Consider the following 19,393-nt stretch of genomic DNA (forward strand, 5'->3'; position numbering starts at 1 on the left):
CAACCAATTGTATACTTCAAATCTGTGCATTTTACTGTATGTAATTACTCTTTTAAAAAATTGCTAAGGGATCACAGTGGAGAAAGCCATTCGGTTTTCTGAGTCTAATCAGGAAAGACTTCACAAAGGGTGACATTTGAGCAAGAAGTTGGAGGAAAAGGATGTTTCCTGGTTGGAACTAAAAACAAGAACAAAAACGTGGAGATATGAGAGTCCACGGTGCATTGTAAGTAGAGGCCTCAGGGATATGTTTGAGAATGTGTGGGAAGGGGTATAGGGAATGGTGGGAGGCAGGAAAGAATGGTTGGGATCAAACTGTGAAAGGCCTTGAATGACATACACTTTCTAATAAAGACAATGAGGAATCATAAAAGTGCCTAGATTATGGTTTTGTCTGATTCCATAAATAATATATGCTCACTGAAAAAAATACAAATCATTATGTATAAAGCCCAAAGTCCTCCATAATCCTAACTCCCTGAATAGTCACTGCCAACAGTTTAGTTTTCTTTGCAGACTTTATGTGCATGTGTGTGCATATTTTAAGTTAATTAAAATTTTTTAATAAAATGGACGAATAGGATATATATTGTATGCTCTATAAGGGCAAGGATTATACCTATTTTCACTCTTTTATTCTCAGTATCTAGCACAATGTTTGGCATGAGAAATATTTGTTGAATGGAAGAATGGTCAATACCTTGTTATATATAGTATAGCCCTTCACTACGGATAGTTTGACAAGCAAACAAGTTCTAGAGAGCCAATCAATTTCAATTTCCAATTCTTTGCTGCTTGTATAAACATGATCTTTGTGTGTTGACTTTGAATCCTATGACCTTGCTAAATTCACTAATTAGTCCTAGTCACTTTTTGTCGCTTCCTTAGAATTTTCTACACTAACAATCATATATTCTGAAAATAAAGAGTTTTAGTTCTTCCTTTCCAATCTGTGTGACATTTCTTGTCTTTTTGCACTGACTAGGACCTCCAGTACAATATTGAATAAAAGTGGTAAGAGTAAACATCCTTGCCTTGTTTCCAATCTCAGTGGAGAAAGCATTGTATTTTTAAGCATAGCCTAATCTGTAGGTTTTACATAGATGACCCCTTTTAGGTTAGATAAGTTCCTTTTTATTCTACTCCTAGTTTGTTGAGAGTTATTTTTTTAATCAAAAATGAGTGTTAGATTTTGTTAAAACATTTTTTTTTTTTTGTATCTATTGATATGATTGTGTTTGTTTGTTTTAGTCCGTTAACATGGGTGAACTAAATGATATTTGTATGTTAAACCAATCTTGTATTCCTGGGATAAACTCTACTTGCATGTGGATTATACCTTTTATATACTACTGGATTCAGTTTGCTAAAATATTGTTGAGGATTTTTGCATGCATATTCATGATATATGTTGGTCTGTAGTTATTGTTTTTTTATTTTCCTTTATAATATCTTTGGTTTTGTTATCAAGGTAATGCTTGATAATGCTCATAGAATGAATCAGAAACTGCCATCTATTTTCTATAGGACTCCTTGTAGAATTGGTATTGTTTCTTTCTCTTTTTTAATGTTTGGTATAATTCTCCCATAAAGCCTTCTAGGAATTTTATGAAAATTACAAATTCAATTTATTTATTAGCGTGAGGAATTTCTGGTTAGCTCTAACAACTTATCACTCTCAATACTTATAAGAAAACACCAGACAAACTGAAAATCAACAATTTTTCTTGTACCCATTAGAAGACAGGTCTCAGGACAAGCCATTATCCAAATCTGGAGAGATAAGTGAATCCAGAGAGTCACAGCTAAGATTTGCTTACCTAGAACAAAAGTCACTTGAGCCATAACTGGTAGGGACACTTAAATGCTAATTTTGACAAACTGCTAGAGCCTGAGTATGGAATAGGGAGAAACTACTAAGACTAGTTAGTACAGTCTTAGGAGCCTCACATTTTTGTGGGTTTTACCTCCCAGAACCTTACCAGACTCTTGCGGTGAAGAGAGAAGAGTAATCATTGTAAAATCCACCCAGAGCTTCTCTATGATAAAGGCCTGCGCTCTAGGGGAAAAGGCCAGAGCCTTATCCCATCTGGGGGCAGGGTATTTCACCCATTCCAGCCCCCTTGAACTTTCCTGTCTTAAGAGGGGAAAACAGCTAAGAGACATTTAGTTGAGGTATGTAAGCCCACTAAAAAACTAAGATTTAATTTTAAGATTATCCTCATCTCCCAATCTCTACAATCCACTCCACGCAGGTATTCGCCCTACATTGAAATTGCTTTTTATCAAGGTCACCCAGCAAATTCCATCTCTCTATATGCAAAGATCAATTCTTACTCATCTTACTCATTATTTAGCAGCATTTGACATACTTTCTTCTGGCTCTTAGGCCACCACACTCTCCTGGTTTTCCTTCTTTCTTTGGTGACGACTCCACCTCCTCTTTCCAACCTTTCAATTGGAGTTGCTGAGAGTTCAGTCCTCAGGCCCCACCTTTTCCTCTTAATCTATATCCATTACCCAGGAGTCCTTCATCCACTCCTAAAATTTTAAGTATCTTATGTTCCCTGAGGACAAAGATCCCCACCATCTTATTTTCCATCCTTTTAAAGTATCTACCACAGTGTCAAGGAAAGCCCTGATTAAACATTGTAAACTCTAATTTTGTTCAAGCATTATAAAAATGTATGGTTTTACTACGAGGTAGAAGGTTTACAGTGGTCTACACTTGTCGTGTTAAACAACAAGCACCACCTACAAACTATTGAGCCCTAAAGCCAGGAGCTGCGCAGGACTCATAATCTACTATGGTCACCTTAGAAGCTATAAAACCTCCAATTCTTTTATTGAGACCGAAACCATAAGCCAACTGAGTGGTTCCTTCTATTCATCGTTTTCAGTGAGGGGAACATAAAACATATACTTCTTCCCATTGGAGGTTTCTCATGTGTTGAGGCTAGTCACAGAAAAATCCCTGTTCCAACTAAATATCAAATGAACAACAATAGAGCCACAGTGTGGAAGGGCTGACAGAATTGTACACGAATCTGGGCTATTACCTGGGGAACACACACCTTTTCCACTAGCTTACAAGTAAGGAGCAAACAGCTCTCGGTTCCTGTGGATATTTCATCTAATGAAACAGTCAACATAACCTAGAGCAGCCTCATTTCAAACCAGAGTGAACAGGTTTTCCTCTGTGTAGCCTAATGACAGAGGCCAAGCTTGACCAATTAGCTGACTGTCTCCTCACGGAGGGGAAAAAAAGCAAAAGGACTTGATAGGCTGCTCAGGGTCACCCGGTAGTCTCCTTGTCAGCCAACTCCTAACTTTAGCCACTATTATACGATGCTTTATAACTCTGCTAATTTTAAATTACTTAGATTTTTCAAGGTGAGGTTCCAGGATCTTTGAGGATTCTGTTCCAATTGGTTTAAGAGACCTCAAGGAACCTCTCTGCACCAAACTGTTTCCGAACACACAGAAATGAAATAGGCCTTATTATTTTAAATTGGTTAACAGGTTTCTCTTTGAAAAAGGTCTCAGAGCTGACTAGTCATAAACAACAGTATGTATGGCCAAGTTTTATAAGAGACAAAACCTGTAATAACAGATAGTGAAGGATACATTCTTCCAAAGAAGAGGAAACACGGGAAATTAGTGCCAAACAATTTTTTTTTATTGTTCACTGAAAAATATAGGTCTGTAAAGAGACTATTGCATTGTGTATTGAATGCAAGGTCTGATATTGCAAGTATACATAGCATAACAGTATATAACATATAAAATGATACATATTGTACACAGAGACAGCACTCACATCTCTAAACACTAAAATTTAATAGAATAACGTAAAAAGTCTTTTATTAAATGAGAAACATAAACATTGCAATCATAAACAAAGTGCTCAAAGCAAAGCACTTTAAAATTGTTTTGCTGCGACATCTACTCTGTCTACATGGAGTTAGGAATGGTGGGGCCCAGGAAAAACTTAGCTAACAAAAAGTTAGCACTCTCAAGAACTGCTTGCAAGTGCTATCAACTCTTTGGATAAGAACAGCTAGCATTTTTTAATGAATCCACCCCTCTCAGCAAACAGTGTAATGTGCTTAAGAATAAAGACATTAACATTGGAAACAAAAACCATTATCTATGCAGTCTGCAGATATCATCAGTTATTCCTTTCAGCCATGTTTTCATTAAGATGCACTAAAAGAGGCTTTGTCGCCAGTCAGGCAGGCCAGAATCAAAGTAAAAAAATTTCCTTCAGTTACAACTACCAATTCAAATGAACTAAAAATAAATACAAATTTATTAGAGAGCAACAAAATCAATCTCTATTATTCATACGGCAACATATTTAAGTGCTGCAACTATTTTCACATTCCAAGGTCAGCTTTATTGTACCCACATTTCCCCTCACTGAGAAAGCCCTGTTTGGAGGAGCGCGTACAACATGAACACCACCTCCTCCTCTCCAAATACTATCAGGGTTCAGAAAGCTCATTATAGATAACAACAAAAAAATCGCATCTCAATATATACACAACAACAGAGGAAGAATATACTCTCCCTCTGGGCTTCCCTGGCATCAGGCGAAGCAAGACTATAAGGCTATTTGCAACAACAGTGCCTAAGCTAACTATGGTCATGTCACATTCTAAGAGAAATTAGGATTACAAACTTCTTTTATTCACAGGTAATCATGAATTATTAAATAATTTCCTGAACTAAGACAATGCTCTCGCCGTCAAAGAAAATTTTCTTCTCACCTGAGTTTTTATGAGATTTTACAATATTCCAGCTTCTTTACTTAACATTAAGCTATTAATGCACACTATTAATGCACAAAGAACATCCTTGGATCTCAAGTATGAATAATATTATTGGATTTTTCTACACTTTACGGACCAGCAAATATTTTATCAGACTATCCATTTAGGAGATTTGTAAGTCAATAGTAATAATCAACAATGTATTTTTCTTATTCTGGTCATCAAGGAATACCACATTCCAATAGGAATAAAGCCCAGTTCAGTAGTATCTTGTTCCCCTCAACTCTGCACAGTAAATCTCATTGTTTAGTCTCTGTGTCCTTGATTTTTCATATGACTCTTCTAGTCTAACAAAAATCTTGTATAAAGGTAGAGAATTGCAAGCTCCAGCTGAAGCATTGGTAATTAGTACTGAAGTAGACTAGGGGAATAACTATAATTGCTTATGAGACTGTTTACAGCCTTGCTAGAAACTCTACTGCTGCTCTTGAATCCCTAGATTGAGTAATTTAAACATGGGAGGGGATTTCATTGAGAATGGTCTAATTCATATGTAAGGTTCTGGTCCCCGGAATGATGAAGAGTGGCTAGCCCAAAATACTGGCTATGTTTCCATTTTGAACATGTTCATGACTCTTCTCCACTATAGTACTGTCAAATTCTTCTGTCATATCACCGGTGAGTTTTCCCATTGCCACTCCTATTTCTTTTGGATGTCCTACTACACATACAGATTCACTGAGGTTACCACTTGCATCTGTAGGAAATTTCCATTTCGTACCACCAGCTTCCTAAAAGTTATCAACTGGGAACAATTTCTACTGAGTAAAGGCACAATTCACTGGCATTTCCGCTTTATAAAGGAAATCAAAAAGGTTGTTCAGAAGCTGAACAAATACCTTGGGTATTCCTATAAAGGGAATTCTGAATCTGTTACCAAAACCCAGAGACATTTTACTAGATCTATGAAATATACAGACTACGAAAAGCAGAATTCGGCAGTTTAAGACATATTTCCAATTTTACACTATACCATTTGGCAGGGAAGTGCTGGTTAGTATTATAGGAGCAAATTAAAAATGACACCACCACCCTTTTGGCTTGTTTTCCTCATAAACCTCTTCCAGTTCCAGCAAAGCCTGTCCCAGGGTATATCATTCAACAGCCTGCAGAGCTGCCCAAAGATAGAACAATGGGATTCACCTCAACTAGCCCAGCAACTAGCACTCAGCTGATAAACACTACTGTGAGGCAGAGCCCATGCATGAAAAGCCTTAAACCTAAGAAATTCTTATAGAACTGAACAAAAATTCTTGGTTTTATAATACCTTCCCAGGAAGTCGGAAAATAATTAGTTTTTAGTTAAAGAAACTGAATCTATGCTCAAGAACAATGTAATACCTCAAAAAGAAAAATCTAGAATGGAAAAACTACAAATTCAGTTTGCTAATCAATAGCTTATTCTGGCTAAATTATCATATTAAGTTAGTGCAATTTATTATTGCATTTAGAAGCACAGCCTACCTTGTTCTCATAAAATAAGGTATAGTGAAGTACATGAAAACAGTTCACAGAGATGCTAGCCCTTTAGCATTTTGTAACTTCAGAAGTGAAAAAGACAACGGCTGAACGGGATTTGACATTCAGATATTTACTTGCTCAGAACAAGGTGAGTTAGGAGACAGCTAAACATCAGATTCTGATTCACTTATAGTGGTCTCATGAATTTCCTATTTGGACACTGGTGATTCTGGACCTGGCTGCACACTTGAGTCATCTAGGAAGCTTTTAAAAAAAATTACCAAATGCCCAGACCAATGAAATCTGGAAGGTGGAGGCCAGAAATCAGCATTCTTTATGCTTCCCCAGGTGATTCTCATGCTCGGCCAGGAGGCAAACTATTGATGTATCCCTTTTAGAGAGCAACCATGAAAGCCATGTTGTAGTTTTGTTTTTTTTCTAAATTCCACCAGAAAAAACTTTTTTTTTTTTTTTAGAAAAAGGTACAGATGTGCTTCCTCTAAAGATGCAGCTTACTGTTTGAGAGGTGCTGGCTCTCGGGGTTATCTGGAACGCTGGTTAAAGAGGAGGAAGTCCTCGTCTTGACAGAGCAGGCATAGTTTGAGGTTTCGGTAGCTGCCTCCAGCAACAAAGAATGCCCAGATACCCATGAACACCATGATCATATATGTTGACACTAGATTTATTCCATAATGAGAACTAATGAAAGTCTGCAAAAGAAAAATAAATCCGCTTGGGTAATGGCTTATTAAACATGTGGAATAACCAAATATCACCTTCACAATGAAGTCAACTCTGACTACCTAATTTAAAAATTCAATGTCTCTCCATCCCCCACACTCTGGACTCCTTTTAACCTGCTCTACTTTTCCTTTCTTCCATAGTATCTATCAATTTCTAATATACTATGTAATTTCTTATTATGTCTATGTTTATTGCCTCTCTCTCTCCACTAGATTGCAATGGCAGGGATCTTTGTTTTGTTCATGAAACTTTTGTTAGAATAGTGCCTGGAAATTGGACGGACTCAGTAAGTATCTGTCAAATGAATGAACAGTCAATTGGATCCATAAGAAGGACATCTGCTTTTTAATGTAACTTCTTTTCTGATAATAAAAGTCTATGTTGTAGAAAATTTGGAACATGCCAAAAACCATAAGAAATAAAAGAATTCCACCCAGAGATAAATGCTGTTACTGTTTTAATGCATTCTCTTTCCAGTCTTTTTTTCATCAAGATTTAGATTTATATAGCAGCTGCCATATTAAAGGTAACGGGTATCCTGCATTGCTGAAGGGGTTTAGGTAGGAGAGGCACTAAATGGACCAGGAGGAGAGAAACATGAAGCAGGACACCGTCAGAAAAAACTTTTTAAATACTTTAGATGAGAAATGACAAGGGTCTGGACAAGGCAAGTGGTGGGGATAAGGCTGATGTAAATATCTGACAAACTGTAACAAAAGTCAGACCCAGAGCATTCAGTAGTACTTAAAAATATATCTCATCAGGTTTTCTTTTTAAGCATTATTCTGAAAACTGGCATTGTTATAATGTTAGAGAGAGTGAAATGGGTATTCTTGTTATTGATCAGATAGAGAAAATCCTTGTGGAGAGTATTTTAGCAATTTATAACAAGAGCTTTAAAAATATTTACACCATTTGACTTCACAATTCCATTCCTTGGAATCTAAACATATTGAAAAAGTTTCATGTACAAAGATGTACAAGACAGCATTATAATTACTAAAAGTAGAAACAGATGTGATCAATCAGTTAAGCAAACTATAATTTTTATGTAATGGCATAAAGCCATTAAAATTTATATATTAAAAGGATTTATAAGAACATTAAATTTGTTTAAGCTGTATTACATAACATCAGCATAATGCAAAAATAATTTCAGGTTTGACTATACCCATTAAAAGAAAGACACGAAAAAAAATCTTAAATGAGACCAACCAACTAGTTAATAGTTGTCTTTCTGTAGTAAGACTTAGGTTACTTAACTATTTTTTATTCATTTAAACAACTTTTCTGAATTTCCTCATTTTCCCATGAGCATACATTTCATTTAGAGTAGAATCTACCATTTTAGATATGTGGACTTAAGTTCCAATAAACAGTTTGAGCATGGTGGCAATACTCACCAAGGCCGACACCAGCAGATGGGTCAGAAGAACTACAAGAAGAACATACCACTTTTTCTTCTCACAGCCATCAAAAAACACAATGCCCCAGAACATGTGCAGCAACATGATAACTAGAGTCATGAAAGCTGAAAGACAGTCATTCATTAGTGCCCAGTCACACGGACAATAGACACCAAGGCCCACTGAACACTTGGTCATGACACACAGGCTCTTGGGGTACACCATAGCACTGTGAGAGCTTAACTACGATCTGAAAGAAGCAGGACCCTGACACACACTTGCTCAAATGTCAACTTTTGAAGCAACATTTCTGAACAAGGGGTCAGCTCTGTAGCAGTTTCTCTAGAATGTGAACCTGTTAAGCAAAGTCAACTTGAATCTGGCTTTCAAGGAGTTTCTCTGAGGAAGGCAAAACAAGTATTGTGATTTCTAATCAGCTTTTTGTAAATTAGCCTTCTGCACTAACTAAGAGAGACTTTTCTCAATTAAAAGGAATATCTTAGGTTTAAACAAGTCTTTTCACTAAAGTGCAATTTCTCCTTGGATTTTTTTTTTCTTTAAAGGTAATGGAATAAAAATATTAAACATTACAATAATTATCTAAGATTCTTCTTAGGCAACTGAAACTGAATTTGATTAGCACACACAGGTTTTCCAGTGAAATAGTGTATGTATGTGTGTGTGTGCGCGCACGCATGCGCCTGTGTATGTCCTGGATAACATTTTTTACTTAAAATGGTTCAGTTCCACATATTCTGAGAGTTTTAACATGGAAAAAAAAAAAGGCATACAGATTTCCCTTTTTGGCCATATAATACGATACCATCAACCACCAGTCTGGCAAAAATTCAAGTCTGACTATTCTCTTTCACACTGCTGGTAGGAAAACAATCTAGCATTACCTAAGAAAGTTAAAAATTTTCATACTCTATTTCACTCCAGCAATTCCTCAGCTAGATCTATATGCTGAAACCTTTAGTTCTTGGATCAACAGATAATTAGCACTTGAGAACTTGTCAGAAATGCAAATTCTTGGTACCCACCCTAGACTTCCAGAATAAGACACAACGAGCCCAGCAAATCTGTTTAAACAGCCCACCAGTTGATTCTGAGGCACAAATTTGAGAACCACTGCTCTAGAAAAATTTTCATTATTGTACAAGGAGATACATACAAGAATATCTACATTAGCACTATTTGTAATAACAAAATAAATGTCCATCACTACCAGAATGGATGAACTACAGTGTATACACACATGGATCTACAATATAAATGATCTTAAGAACATAATGTTGAATGCAGGGGAGAAAAGCATACTGTGGAAAAATGACTATTGTTTAACTTATACAAAGCCAAAAACATGTAAAACAATATTAAAAAGACATTAACTGTTGTGGTTGGAGGAAAGCAAGTTGTTACATCTAGTAATAGCATGCCATCATTTCAGTAAATGATGGTAAACACTTCAAAGTAAAAGAAGGATTTTTTTAAAACTCTGGGACAATGACAGACTAAACTAAAAAGATGTCTATTAATCCCAGTGACAATCTTGAAAAGTGAAGCTGCCCTGAAGACAGATGCCTGGTGATATGATGGTATAGAGTTGAGACCACTGAAGACACTCAGGAGTTAAGTTAATGTCAGAAAAGACCAGGGTAGAAACTGCAATCTACACAGGCACAAATGTTCACACTCTAAGGTGTTTCTAAAACCTAGGTTTCAATCAAATGTCAAGAGATAAAAATGACAACATTGAAGTGTCATCTATTTGTCAGCTCATGTTTTTCTCTATGTTGGGTAAAACACAGTCTAATGGAACTCTGCCCAAGCCTTTCAGTTTAATGTCTTATTAACACAATATCTAAAGGAGATCCCATGGACATTTATTAAAACACTGTACATTTCTACTTGATTGTCTATTTAGTGAGCTAACACCAATTTCTGGCTGACTTCCATGGTCATCATAAGCTTTTACTATGACAATGTGCTATTCAGAATACTCGAATTTATTGTTCATTCTCTCTGCAACTGGTTAGAGGTCCACCAGAACCTGAGACGTGGATATCTAAACTATCCTGCCACATACATATAGCTAGAGCTACATACATACTTGATCCTTCTACATACATACTTCTAATAAATGGAATGAACTCCAACTAGAAATGAAGATTTGCTTATAGTATCTCTAGGGTACTATCTTTTAATTACAAAACCTGTCTCATTTCATGTTCCTAAATATAAAATTCAAACAGTTCTTCAGTGAATCTAACCCTAAAATTTGCTTTGTTCTAACATTCTTAAAAGTAGAAAAAGAAAACTTCTCTAAATTAACCATAAGAATATCAAAATTAGTTTATAACCCTGATTAATACAAGGAGCTTCCATAATTTCTAATGTTTTAGAACATTAATCAGAAAGCTGAACAATTCTATTAAGTACTACATATCCTTTTGTGAAACTGTAGCTGTCTAGTTTGATAATGGACTTCCTCTTCTAATAATCTTTTAAATCAAATTCTCTTGGTACAGAATGTTTCAATCTAATCTATTTCTAAGCAAAATGTTTCAGTGTTATCTTTAAGAGACTACATTTACTGTTTGGTTCTTTTATCCTTCCTAAATATATCCCAAGTGCTCTAGTACAAAGATTCATAAATATCCTCATTTTTACATTTGTCTCTTTCTCCTCCATTCCTGATATCTACTTTTCTGTCCCTGCAAACAGCCTAAGTTAGCAACTAATTCCAATATTGGATTCCGCCAGCCTGGAAACTGCTATTATATGGCTTTCCCCGACAACTTCACAGTATCTCTAGCCATGCGAGAGACCAAGGGCTGCTGCTGGGTGGTGACAGCAACAGACAGAGGAGGACTTTCCAAAGCCAAAGCTCAGCCGCAGCTGCTCAGAGGCAGGATGTGATTACCAATGGGCTTCTGGCTTCTTTTTCCAAGTAACAAGGAGCTAAGGTATCAAAGTTCTGTGAATTTCTGCATTCTTCCTGGCTGAAAAAATCCTCTGGATTCCTGAGAGATCTTCCGTGACCCAAACCAACTAGGAGTCAGGCCGTAGAACTAAATTAATGTTTTTAAAAATGACTTCCTTATAATAGGGATTTAACTTTAAACTTTTGCTTTAAAAAATGTAAGAGTATTCTGTTTATCATTAAAATGCATTTAATGACAAAACTGATGACATATGATACCATATGGAGTATCCTTGTGTCATAAGCAATATAGTTAGTTGTGATAAGATTCTAATAAATTCAGAAAAGGATAAGAATTGCAGATTAATCTCTATTGTCTATCATTTTCTCTGTGTAATTAATAAATGTTATATTTTCTCTACTACTGTAGCTGGTAATGTAATTATGAGATAGTCTTGCTTATAAAGAGCTGTCATTTAAAAGTCTAAACATTTAACAAACTGCCACATTAAAGAGATTATACTTTAAAATATTGTGGGGGGAAAAGTGAATAAATAAAAAATGAAGCTCACTGGGTTACAAGGATTTCTTCTCACATTCACAGGTCTAAAGGTTGTGCTTTGCTTAACTAAGGCTGGGTTTAGCTGGGTGGCTCTGCTGCAGGTGGCTGGTACAGCCGGGTTTGGCTCTTCACTGCAGGCCTGGCCTACGTCTGCTCTATACATGTTCATCCTGGGGTCCAGGCTAAGTGGGAATCAACTATGTGGGGTATGTTCTCATGGCACATGACCAGAGCCCAAGAAGGCAGGCAAACCAATCAAGTGCTTTTTAAGCCTCTGACTTATACCATGTCCACTAATTGGCCAATTCAAGTCACATGACTGAGCTCAAAGTCAGGGGCAGGGAAGTACATCCTGGCCATCATGAGGCCACGGAAGGGTGTGGATGTATAATTCTACTGCAGAGGAATGATAATTGGGACAAAAATGGAATCTTCCACATTCTTCTTTTATTTTTTTGTCAAGCTCAGTATTCCTTTCCTGAAATCTTACCCCATAGGACACAGTTTCTAGTTCTTTCACCATACTAACAATGTTCTATACCAATTTTAGTTCTTCCATATTCCTGTTAAGTCACAATGTTCAGAACTGAACACAATACTCTACATGTGGTCTGACCTGTACTGATCTTTCCTAGAGAAAGGCTTAGTAATCTTTCTGTGCTGAGTTACGCCAGCAGCAGCCTCATACCTCTCATGTTTACTGCATCTCTTGACTGCATAATTTTTCTCTTGTGCTTGATTAAATCTCGTGTTGTTTTGTACAGTAACATGCTGTACAGGCTTGTAGCCTAGGAGCGAAAGGCTATACCACATAGCCTAGGTGTGTAGCAGACTACACCATCTAGGTTTGTGTAAGTGTACTCTGTGATCTTCGCACAATGACAAAATCTCCTAGTGACACATTGCTTAGAATATATTCCCCTAAGTGGTATATGATTGTATTCATTCTTTCAGTATCTACTCAAATAGTACTTCCTCCATAAGCTGTGCCCACCTTTCATTGTTTAAAACAAATATTTACGTCTATCTAAAAATGAATACTCCACAAGGTGCTGGGGATATTACAGTGAACAACACAGTCCTTGCATTTATAGGGCTTAGCATCCAGCTGGCGAGAAAGACATAAACAACTACGCAGTTGGCCAATTAATTACAACTGCAGCAAGTACTACAAAGAAGGACAATTCCAACTGAGCATGGGTTAATTTGTCTTTTGTATGCTCACGGTTCTTCCTCATCATAGCATTTATCATGCTTTACTGTAATTAACTGTTGTCTTTATTCCCTACCATGAGTGGAAGGTATAGATCTTAACTGGGCTGTATTTTCATAGCTTGGTATAACTCTTATTGAATAAAAATGTTTAATAACGATCTGTGGAATAAATGATTAAATGAGCAAGTAGAATTGATCAAATACTAAGCTAATGAGCCAGGGTAAGACTTAAACTTATGACTATAATTTCCATATTTTTGCCTCTATATAATGTCACCAAGAAATGGTAATGACGCTAATAAAAGTTAATGCTAGCTTACTACATAACTACAAATAAAAAACAATGAATTTATATACATATTTATAAACTGTGCCTAACCTGTAACGTGAAAACCCCTATGCATACAGTATACATCTTACTCACACTAACACAGATATACTAATTAGTGACTCCCATATTTATTATTTTGATTACTCAGGCATTCATAATGGAAATGTTAAACATATAAACTTATAGATTTAATTGAAAAATTAAAAATGAGCTCATGCATAAATGGTAAGAATAGCAGTTATAAATAACACACAAATATATTAAAATTAGGAGTGATTTTTAAATGCAATAAAAAGTAATTTCTTTAATGTATAATTCAAAGTTTATGCTCCAAAGAATAATGTTATAACAAATAAGAAAGTTTTACACATGATAAAGTAACAGCTGTTCTTTGATCTATAGATATATATTTACAGCACCGTTAGCTTGCCATCCTAACCTAGCTAAAGGCATTAAAATATTTTATTTTCTTTAAATTTCCTCATGAATTTGTAGAAATTACAAAACCAATCCTCAAATTGCTAGCATATCTTTCACTTTCTTTCAAAGAATCATTTTAAGTTAGTCTTATGAAAAGAGCCTAGCTCACTGAAGGGAGTTAGCACCATCTAGTGAAAGAAGCTGGCAAAAAAATAAGTTCCATTGGGAGAATGCTACTTCAGAACCAAAAGAAAATTGCTAATGTAGCAGTTATTATAGACCAATTTAAGAAAATGGAGAAAATAGCAGTAATATCCCTTCCTGATTGTTTTGTTCACTTATATGGGACTCTAACAGAATTTGGCTATTAATATTACATTTGTTCTAAAAACCTGACACTATTATAATCATTGAAAAAACTGCTAGAAATATTCTAATTATGGAACGTTTAAAAGGAAGATAATTTGCTGTGCTGGGAGCATCACTAAGTGCGGCCCATTAATACACTTTCCTGTCCTCTAGCTTGTAGCCAGATGTAAAGGGCCTAGACTCCATTCTGTAGACCTTGGAAAGCCATTACACATTTTTGTATAGGGAAGATTAGTTTTGGTGGCTGCGTATAGGATGGAGTCACAGGGAAAGTGTGTTGAAAAAAGACTAACCAGTTGGGGGCTGACAATAGTAATCTAGACAGGAGATGAAGGCCTGAAGTAAAATGGTTAACAAGTTTCCAGTGGGTTTGGGGATCACTAAAACATACAGAATGTCTCTAAACCTCTGCAGCGATTTTTTTCTAATTTGGTAATGTAATTATGAGATAGTCTAATTTGGTCATACCTTATTTCTTTTCTGTTATTATCTTAAACTGTCTTGAAACAATCACTTCTTTTGTCTTATTCTCTCTACTAGCAGGTAAGCTCCTTGAGGATGGAAATTAGTATGGATGCTAAATAAATGATCTCATTGAAAGAATATGTGCATGGGAGTCACTTATTTCAATGATATAACTTATACAAATAACAACATACAGTGGGGTTTTTTAAAAAAATACTTTTAAGATTATTGTGGAATTTAGGAGAAATCTTGTTAATTATGTACATTACCAATTCTCAACTGTGTGATCATTGGATCGTGATGACAATTTTTAGCTGATGGATGAAAAAGCACTCTGAAATGAGTTGGTCCTTTTATACTGCATCTTTGGATAAAAAAGTCAACTCATCTATTATCATTTTTTCATCTCGATTTCTTTTTAAATGAATATAGTATGATCTATTGTTAAATCTTCAAAAGCAAGAAAACTAAATATTAACTTTCATTCAGATTCATATATGAAGGTAAAATCTTCATGTTTTACCTTTAAAATAAAACATATAGATGGGTTGTTTATTCCTTAAATGATACATATATGTTTAAGTATACATTTTTAGATGTATGACATTACTTCACATTAAGCAAGAACCATTTTCCCCCTCTCAATTTCAAGATTAAATCATACTGCCTATCCCCCAAAGGGGCCAAGATGACAAGTTAATTAGGACTTATACTAAAAATAAATATAAACTAATAAAAACAAAAAAGAACATATGGCCTACAAAAATTCACTTGTAATATATCAACTGTACAGCACATTGTTAGCATAATAAAATAAAAAGAAAATAAATTTTATACAAGCTAAATTCCACTCTAAATCCTAAAATACTCTAACCATACCTTTTATTTTCCTAGGCCCTCTGCTTTGAGGTATCCAATAGCATTTTGCCTTTAGAAGGTATAACATAAATTTCTATTCACTTGAATTCCTAAGCCAAGGAACTCCAATAAGAGTGGTCATTCACATTGGAAGCCTGAACACTCACAGCTACCAAGCACATACCTGAATTTAGGAAGAACTGGGGAGAGTCTCCATGAATGCCCACTGTGCCTGGCCCCAACGAGTTAGACAGGGTATTTACAAAGGAAAATACTCCACTCATGATTCCAAAGCCCAAGCCAGAAACTAAAAAAGGAAGACAAACACTGTTACGCCATACTTTTCATGTTATGGTTTCTCTTCAAATCAAATTTCCAAGGACTAAGGAATACTATTTCGTTAAAGGGGAAAGGGTGAACATGCTGTTGGAGAAACGGTGGAAAGCTGGCTCAGAAAAGTCAAGTGCTTGCTTACCAATGACTCAAGTGAGAAGAAGGGAAGAGGAAAGGAAATGAATAGTGGAATGTCGCAGAGAAATGAAAAAGGACAGAAAAAGTTCTAGAAAGGCACAGAAGCAATAGATGAGACAGAGAAGGATATAATGTTGAAGTTCTGACTTCAACATAAACTTTAGTTTATGATAACAGAATCTGCAAACTTAAGTTTGAAGGCTTAGAACTGGGAACTGCACTTGAGGGGAGACTGTGCATTTTAAGGGGTGATCCCTGGGCCAAACTGGGGTGACTCAATTTAAAGATCTAGATCCAATCCTTCAAACATAATTCTGAAAGAAAAATATGCAGAGGTATTAACTGTATCAATATGAAAAGTCCTCCTAGTACAGCCAAAGACATGGTAACCACCCAGAGAAGGTAAGAGTAGAAACTCACTTAGAAACTGTTAGTTAACTGGAGTGTAAAAACTCAACTTTCAAACATGGCTAATATTTAATATAAACATACAGATGCAATCGCTTCCTTTTACATAAGGGCCCTAGAAAACTAGAAAAATAAACAATGTACACCAATAGACCAGGGCAGTAATAATATACTAAAGATATAAAAGATAAGAATAACTTTTATGTCTGATTTTCTTCTTAATGACACCATGCAGTTCTAACTTACCATAGGCCAACAATCGCATAGAGGGTGCTGTCTCATCTGGGTTTATAACCTTCAAACCCTCATTGGCTTTTCTAAAATAAAACGACACAATTTTTTTAAAAAGTAGTATATCAAGAAAAGACACAAGATTATTTCTAACTCGAGATACTTATTGAGGCTTCTGATCAGGTTATACTCTAAACCTAAGATCCATTTAAACAAAAACCCAGCAAATTTTCAACTACCTAAATTCAACCCAAATTTCCAACCCACTTTTGCCTCTTATCTGACTTTCACTTAAGAGAGAAAAATATAAGTAAACAAGCCATCAGGGAAAAAAGCAACATTCTATTTTCTAAGCTCAATACTTAATGTCCAGTGGCATCTATCATTCTGAATTTTTTACTCTTTCTAAAGAACTATATCTTCAATCCCACTTTGTTATTTTTTCTTCCACCTCGGCTATACTTATTCTGCCACCCTCCCTTCTAGCTTCTACTCTGTAGAACCTCAACTGTACTCATTCTTCTACTTCAGGCAGCAATTTCTCAAATAAACCACCTTTATCAATGACTGGTAATCACTAATGTCTCCTTACACTTAAATCCTACAATACTGATGGTCTGAACTCTCATATGGGTACATATGCATATGGTCTTCTGATTCTAAAATATTTTACACATTTGTTTTATATTCCCAATCATGCGTTGAGGGAGAAATAATCAGGGGAGAATAAAATTCTACTCTCAGAAAAGGAGATAAATGAATACCTGAATGAAACATTAGAATACTGCTTAAGAAGATATGATCTTCAGAGTGATCATATGTGTACTTCTGTTGTGGACAATTCACAAACTTACCAAGAGTCCCTGGCCCCCATGACAATGTGTTAGAAATGCAAAGTGCGGCTGGTCAGTTCTACTATCATCACTACTAACCCTTGTTGGCTAGAAATTCTGCAACAATGATCTTGACTAAAAGGATATATACATTATATTTACTACAAATATAAATATCATTAAAGGCAATGCAGAGTTCAATCAAAATAGTAATAAGCAGAATGAAAAAGGTCTTTTGTTTTTCTAGACTCAAAAGAAACAATTTGCCGTTTTGGTGCTCTCCAAAATTTGGTAGCATCATTTGGTAGAAAGAACATGAGCCAAAAGTTAAGTGACTGTCTATCTTCTTTCTCTGGAGTAGTCACCAACTAAAATATTCAATTTTCCTAAAAAATCAACTTACCTGTCACAGGAATGTGGTTAAAGGCTAATTAAAGCTTAGAAGCTTAGATAATAATAATAATCTCCATCAACAAATGGATATAATGGTATAACAGAATCAGTAAGTTTGGGAGGATTTCTGTTTCATATAAATTGCTCAGCAAGAAATAAAAGATGTTGGTTACTTGGTATGGCAAAGTACTGCTATCACAAATATATTAAATACATAAACTCAATAGTTAATAAACTTCCTCATTCTACATTACAAGTTTGTGGGAGGAAAGGTCTATGGCACTAATAGTTCTCCATGCTAAAATTAGGAAGTGAAAAAGCACACAATATCATCAGTTTCTGGGTTCCTGACAGAAGGAGCACATGACTGATAATGTAAGGGATGGTGTTTTTAATATGGCCATTTTACTGAAGCAGAAAATTCTTCATTTGCATTTATTAAAGTTCCCAAGAACAAAAAAGAAAAAGCCCAATTTAAAATAAACTCTGAAAAACTACTGATAAATCATACCACCTCTTTCTCATTTGTTATGACTCTTTTTTGTATGTATATGTAAGAGGGATAGTACCAAGGAAAATGCATATAAATATACCATTTTAGAAATTTAAGAAAATAGGCATTCCTTTTAATAAATAATAGCAATGATTATCTTAACATTTTTCTAAACTGGAAGGTTTTCTAAAATTACCAAATATTTATGGTATCGGCATTACGAGACAAAATTGAATTAAACTGCAAAAGCTTCAATCCAAGCCAAAAAAATTCTAATGTATGTTTTAGGCAATGTACAAGACCATAACTTGGGTTTTAAAAAAGAAATTAATGTAGAAAAGGCTACCACTGTAGCTACTGGACAATTTCTCATAGCACAACTCTTCGCTAGGCTGAAACTTACAATTCGTTCATTCATTCAGGATGAACTACTATTCCTAAGGTATGACCCATAAAATAAATTTATATTAGACTGCAATGATAAATATTTTGATTCAAATCCATATATGTAAAAAAAAAAAATACTGGTGCAAACGTTCCACATTTTCATTTTAGCATCAAATTCAGATAGCAAAAGTTTGATTAAGTACTTTAAACTTAAAAATTCAAAACCTACTTTGGCAGTAGAATAGTTAAAATATTGATTAAACCAAAGTTCCTATATTTGAATGTAGTGTAGTATAAAAGAGGAACTTAAATGTATCTCTATGAATGTTAGACATGAATGAAGTATCGTAACGACTTGTTTTAACATATAACTACATAACATCCAACATTTCAAAAATATGCCAGAAAATATTGTACAATATTCCAAAGGCCTGTTAAAGATGTATTTTGCAGAGGCAACCAAAGACACCTGTTAATACAAATGCATCCCACTATACTGTCTGCCAATTTCCATAGGTCCTTTTGGAGGTGTAAACATGGTTTTCCGAGAAAGCCAAAGAGGCTACTCTGAACTTACTAGCATGA

The 19,393-nt window shown here is 35.2% G+C and overlaps 1 protein-coding gene across 3 annotated transcripts in view; it reads right to left on the reverse strand.

Annotated features, from left to right (window-relative positions):
* Window positions 1-3,657: 3,657 nt before the first annotated feature.
* APH1B (aph-1 homolog B, gamma-secretase subunit) overlaps window positions 3,658-19,393 on the reverse strand; it is a 20,959-nt gene continuing 5,223 nt past the window's right edge. For all 3 annotated transcript variants that reach the window (XM_011363373.2, XM_023532532.1, XM_023532531.1), the window contains 4 exons: window positions 16,718-16,788; window positions 15,777-15,899; window positions 8,444-8,571; window positions 3,658-7,006 (listed from right to left, as the gene is read on the reverse strand). In XM_011363373.2, coding sequence (XP_011361675.1) covers window positions 6,839-7,006; window positions 8,444-8,571; window positions 15,777-15,899; window positions 16,718-16,788 — 490 coding nt within the window. In that variant the 3' untranslated portion in view covers window positions 3,658-6,838. The remainder of the gene's footprint in view (window positions 7,007-8,443; window positions 8,572-15,776; window positions 15,900-16,717; window positions 16,789-19,393) is intronic.

Source organism: Pteropus vampyrus, unplaced genomic scaffold (genome assembly GCF_000151845.1).
Source record: "Pteropus vampyrus isolate Shadow unplaced genomic scaffold, Pvam_2.0 Scaffold85, whole genome shotgun sequence".
NCBI lineage: Eukaryota > Metazoa > Chordata > Mammalia > Chiroptera > Pteropodidae > Pteropus > Pteropus vampyrus.